The 6,000-nt window shown below is 33.6% G+C and overlaps 1 protein-coding gene across 1 annotated transcript in view; it reads right to left on the minus strand.

Moving 5' to 3' along the window:
• The window catches only part of LOC132548245 (protein timeless homolog), a 28,308-nt gene extending 23,104 nt beyond the window's left edge, over window positions 1-5,204 (minus strand). Inside the window, exons 1-4 of the mRNA XM_060212090.1 lie at window positions 5,120-5,204; window positions 2,307-2,460; window positions 1,446-1,563; window positions 547-609 (exon numbers count right to left, since the gene is read on the minus strand). Coding sequence (XP_060068073.1) covers window positions 547-609; window positions 1,446-1,563; window positions 2,307-2,460; window positions 5,120-5,204 — 420 coding nt within the window. The remainder of the gene's footprint in view (window positions 1-546; window positions 610-1,445; window positions 1,564-2,306; window positions 2,461-5,119) is intronic.
• Window positions 5,205-6,000: the final 796 nt, after the last annotated feature.

The following is a 6,000-nucleotide window of genomic DNA, read 5'->3' on the forward strand; positions in this document are numbered from 1 at the left end:
AGACGCCTTGAGTGATGGTTCTCACTATTTTAGTTTTCTCATTTGAAGAAGGAAAAGATAAGTTGGGAAGGAATTTTCAGCAGTAAACTATATATTTTGGGAATGTGGCCATATTATAAAATAAATCAAAATGGAAATGTGGCCCATATTTGGCTCCACAAAGGTCATGGAAAAAAAGGCATGACCCAATTCTGCATATAACAGTGTTTCCTATTTCAAAGTAGTTGAAATGCTTGCTTCTTTCTCTCCCCATCACTATATCAGCTGAATGACTATATTCAGTGACTAGGGTCAAACAGAATGTAAATTTCACCGGTTGGTTTTCTCTCCAATTGCAATATTTTCCCTGTCTATCAATCTAAACAAAAGATTACTTTGTCTAAAAAAAAGATGTTAAGGATAGTCTGATTTCAAATGATATGCACATAATAAATGGGCCCAACTATTTGTATGTTATTATTTCAAAAGTCAAGGAAAACATACATAAACTTGATTATGACTTTTGGCAGATGAAAACATTAAAATAAAGATGAAAAAAAATCTTACCAGCTTTAGTAGTTGCCCTAATCGTTCTGTTAAAGTACTGAAAAAGTCTTCATCCACAAAAACCTAGAAAATAAGTAATTCAAACAATACATAATGTGTCTTCAACTGATTTTGAAATACACACATTTATGCACAAGTTTGTCAAGAATGTGACAAAATATCAGGAATTCATTGTCAAAAAGTTAACAGAATACCCTGTAATAACATGTACATGTCTGGTCTGTCCCATTTTGTTAGCATGGTAATTTTGAAGAACGCTTGAAGTAATGCAAAACAGGAAATGAAAATCAAGAAAATTCTCAAAATTCATTCAAATATGCCATTTTCACTGAATCTGAAGTGAGTAAAACAAAACATAAAAACTTGTAGCCATTTCTTAAAACTTGATTTTTGTTTGTTCTGACAAAATAATTTTAGAATATGAACTTTGTTATACTAGCTTACATAAACATACCTCTAACTTACCTCCCCTTATCTTTTAGAGAGGCTGTAATTTTCGCTATTTTCCAGCGTAACTACCTATCTTTCTGATTCTAAAGGTCCTAACCTTCATATCTTATAATCTACAATTAGTATACAGTTGAATCAATATCAGAAAGTTGATACCTAGAACACGTAAATCATCAGGTTTATTAGCATAAATGTTTAGCAAGTTCTCTGCTTAATAACAACTCATATAATAATTAAAAAAAAAACTTATCCATGGTATTGTACTTGACATCTGTTTCATTTAAATCCCTCAAAAATGATGTTAGGGTAATGGGTGTTTGTTTTTATAAGGTTTAACATCCTTACAGGCTTTCAAGTCACTTGTCATAAAAAATAAGGATAATTAGGAAAATAAGGGCCCGCTTGAAAGCCTGTCCTTATAACAACCAGGGTCATATGTTATAATGTACCTCTTTGTAACCTTGCAGCTCTGCCTCAACCTCCAGATAATAGTTGTACATTGTTTTATCAGCAGGAACAGCATTTTTGAAACAAATGATAGCAGGCTGTGTTAAGTTCACCAGAACCCTGTAACATTCAATCAGCAAAGATACACTTGTACCAATAGTGAAAGTTTGTACATATGATATGTAACACGAGACAGATGTTGATGTAGAACTTTAAATGTTTTCAATTTGGTTGCAAGAAAAAAGGATCATTCACCAGCTTGTTTTTTGCAAAAAGTCTGATTCAACAACTAGTGAATATTCAAATGCCATTTATCTTAATTTTTTATCAAAACGCTGTTACAAGTTGATCTCAATTTCATAAAGAATGTGGTAAGTCAAGCATGAATTTTATTTTTCTATAACATAACTTACTAATTGCGAATATTTCACGGTACTAATATCTTGATTCTATCACTTTTTCTTCCCCTGTATTAGTACTCTAGACATGATATACAGGTTGTTGGTCATTTTATTGGATATTATCATTACACTAGTTATGACATCCTTTTTTTTATAACTGTTTCTCGGATACATTTTCCAAATCATGTCAGATTAGAACAAAAAATGCAAAGGTAAATATGTGCACAAAAGCTATTGTGAAAATAACAGTTGTAACATTCATAAAGATCTGAATGAACTCTGTCAAATTATGGAAGCCTTGTGGCTAAGCATCAGGATTTAAATTAACAACAATTAGAGTTGTTATTTTGTAATGAAGAAACCAGGAGGCTTGGATGTAAAATGTGAGAAGTACACAATACTTGTTTTAATAGTTATCATTGGTCCAAATGTACTCCTTCATAATTATGGTAAATAATTTACCTGATGAGAGTCTCAAAAAGCTGTCGTTCATCATGGTGCTGCTTCACTAATGGAAGTAGGTCACTCTGCACAATCTGAGCATGACCAAGCTGCCGTCGAATGTCACAAGTTTCATCTTCACGCTTCAGAAATCGAATCAGGTCCTTAACAGTTTCTGAAAATAATTTAAACAGATACACATATACATATTTAATATATAGTTCTAGCTTCAGGTAATATGAATTTTCCTTATTCTCAGCGTGCTGTCCTGATCCATCATGATACTGAAATATAGCATACAGCTGTGTACCATTAATAGATTAAGCACCAGTACTTATGCCAGTAATTCATAGTTCTTATTTATTCAGTTGCAAATGACTTGCAAAATCTATACTTATATAAAATAAGAATTAGGTCCATAGTGGTCAGTTAACCTAGATTCTCCAATGCAGCCCTGGAAAATTGCCAGATTTAGCCGTTTTCCCCTATTTGGTACAATCAAGATAAAATGTACCGAAGATTTCAGTAGCTATCCTGTTTTAACCCTGGAAAATCTGATACCCTTGTGAATGACCATTTGTGTGCAAGTTGTGGTGTGTCTGATTTCAACACAGTGTTAACTTGTGCGAGTTCAACAAGCAAGCCTATTGTTCGAGGTTCTGATTTGCCACATTGGATTTAGCAGGCCTTGGTTACGCCAATCAGACATATACGCAATGTAGTGAATTTAACACTTGACTGTGTAAAGAAAATCAGTATGCATCAAATATTTATATGATCGCATAATTAACTTAGAAACGTATCTAATAGATGCGTGATGATATTGTTTACATACATCCGAATGAAAATTGTATCTTTTTCGAAAGCAAATAGTTTTCACTTACTTCAAATAAAACTATGTGAGTTCACACACTCTTGTTCAGTGTTAGTATGTATAAACTGAAGAGAAAACATTCCCTTTCTGATCCTTTTTCTGACAGAAAGAAAAAGGTGATTTATCATTTTACATAATTGGATAGGAAATACCAGCTCTGTCCATCTGATGAGCTCCCTCCGTACACAGCTTATTATTATGATGACATTTTTAATAGCGCATCAACACATAAAACATCATTAGGGCCATCAACCGGTAAAAACACACAGCGATCCAAAAGGAAATAACATTAAACAAACCATAAGGTAAAAGACAAATGCTAAAAATCTTAAATGGGTATATTAACACAAAAGATTAAAATAGTAAGACAGTCTATTATATAGACCAACATCTTTCAGGTAACCTAGAATTTTGCAAATTTTAACAGTTTCAAAAAGGGTTTTTAGACATGTAATGTTACGATAAAAACATTCTCAAGTAGAAAGAAGATCAGTACAGTCCAATAAAAAATGTTTAATGGTGAATGGCTCATCGCATCCTATGCACAGAGGATTATCTTCGCCTTTCAACATATATGAATGTGTAGGGTATATAAGACCATCCGAAGACGGGCAAGGACAACTTTGTCCCGGTGGTTGTCTCTATCACATGGAGATCATTCACTGATAACAGGTTTAACAGAGTGCAATTTAATATTGGTATTTGTAATCCATTCCTCCGGCCACTGAGCTGTTAAAATTTGTTTAATAAATGGTTTAAAATCGGTAAAATGGAGTTTAAAAACAACAGGTGGTAGCAATAAAGCTTCCTTTACAGCACGATCTGCTTTTTCATTGCCTGGTATTCCCATCTGCCCAGGAGCCCAGCAAAACGCAATACGAAAATGAAAGGCAAGTTCATAATATTATATTAATGTATTACGAATGAAAATATTTTTGATATTTCTATTGCCAAGACTTTGTTGAACAGAAAGAGAGTCCGAATGGATTACAGCTCTCATTACTTTGTTTGAATATATCCAAGGGGAGGTAGATAGATTGCGCTTCTGCCGAGAAAATTGAGACGTTGTCCGGTAGCTGGCATCCATAGGTTTCATCTTGTGCCTTACACAGCTGGAACAGATTCTATATTCTATCGGATGTTTTTAGAGAAATATTGAAATATTAAGGAGCCATTTGGGAGGAACGGTACTTTGCCAATTGGAGTAAGCTGGCTATGGCATGTCGAAAGCCAGTGCTACCTGTCAGCAATGTTGACCATAAGACTTTTGCAAAAATGCAGACTGTTTCTTTCAAAACTTTGACATGATCAATATCATGTATAAATCTACTGGACGCACTGACTACTCTCCATCTGAAGATGTTTTGACTGTTGCAAAAAGAGCAGCCTCTTTGTACATTGCAGAACATAAATGATTACTGTATCAAAACATTTCAGTTGGACTTGCCAAACATGAATAAATTACAACATAATAGGCCAAATTAAATCAATGTTTTTTATCTATTTAAAAAATCAAATTGGACACCAATTTTTTTTAATGGAATGAAAAGTGACACGAAAATTATCATGCTCTTCTCTGATTCGAGATATGAAATCAGGGAAATCTCCCTCATGGGAGGTTTCAGAGGTTGTAACCTACATGTATTAAGGTCATGAAATATAAACAGCTCTAGCGTTTTCAATTACATATTATACCTCTCATTATCATATGACATTTAATTGAACAATATGTCGATTGTTTTGTAATATTGTTTTCGGCAGAAATACCACATTTGTAGATTGACTAATATCAGAGACGTATATATACGTCTCTGCTAATGTAAAGCAAATGTATCTACTTTTATTCAGTGTCGCTGAGCCTGGTATTATTACAGAAAAAAACCAATAACAAAGACATATCTCCATTCTGACAAAGCATGATAAATTAAGAAAGCTTTATCAAAATACACAAGAATCATACCAAGACAGTCTGGTTCTTTAACATATCGGTTCCCCTCCAGGTATCCAAGTGCGGTACATGTGGCCTGTAACTCCACATGCATCATGACAGCAAGGTCTCTGGTAGCATCAACCTATATTCTTAAACGAAATTGTTCTGGTAGATTTAAATAGTAATTCTGACTACTACAGTCCACAGTATTCACGATGACATCAGATGATAAATTTCGCGCCTTTATAAAAGCGCAAAGAAATCGTTGAAGACGCTTTTGGCTTGACTAACAAACAGAGCCGATTGAGTTGTTCAATCCGGAAGGTTTTGGGTTGCGAGACATCTGCCCGTAACCAAATGGCTGGCGTTCATGTTTCATACGAAAGTCTATGACGATAGATCGTAAAATAGATAAATGAAAATTATTGTTTATGTAAAGACTGTGTTAAACAAATAATAAATATATTCACAAATCTATCAGCAGTAATATCATGGGAACTACCATGCAATTCTGATCTGAAATTCAGTTCAATAGCATTTGATATATTCAAGTCTTAATAGTAACAGTGCTATATTAAGGTATGTACTCGGTACGGTGTCTGATTCCTGAAAGTAAATAAATATTTGTAAAAATCTATTAATAAATTATTATAGATTTATATTTGAGTAATGATCGGAAAGTGCAGATAAAAAGGACTTTACACGGATTTATTTGGCACACATAAGTCTACGGGAACACCGTATGCTTACTATTATGTCTAATAAGGGTGATACAGACATTAGTTAGCTGTTCCGATAAACAGTTTATTTGGATTAAACTAGGACAGTGTTTAAACTGCAGAACACTGTTATACATGTACAACTCATTTTTATGAACCGAGCCGTAATCTATGAGAAAGGAGGAATGCTAT

The sequence above is a fragment of the Ylistrum balloti genome, unplaced genomic scaffold (assembly GCF_031769215.1).
Source record: "Ylistrum balloti isolate Yb309-2 unplaced genomic scaffold, AGI_CSIRO_Ybal_v1 Utg370006, whole genome shotgun sequence".
In the NCBI taxonomy this organism is placed as follows: Eukaryota; Metazoa; Mollusca; class Bivalvia; order Pectinida; family Pectinidae; genus Ylistrum; species Ylistrum balloti.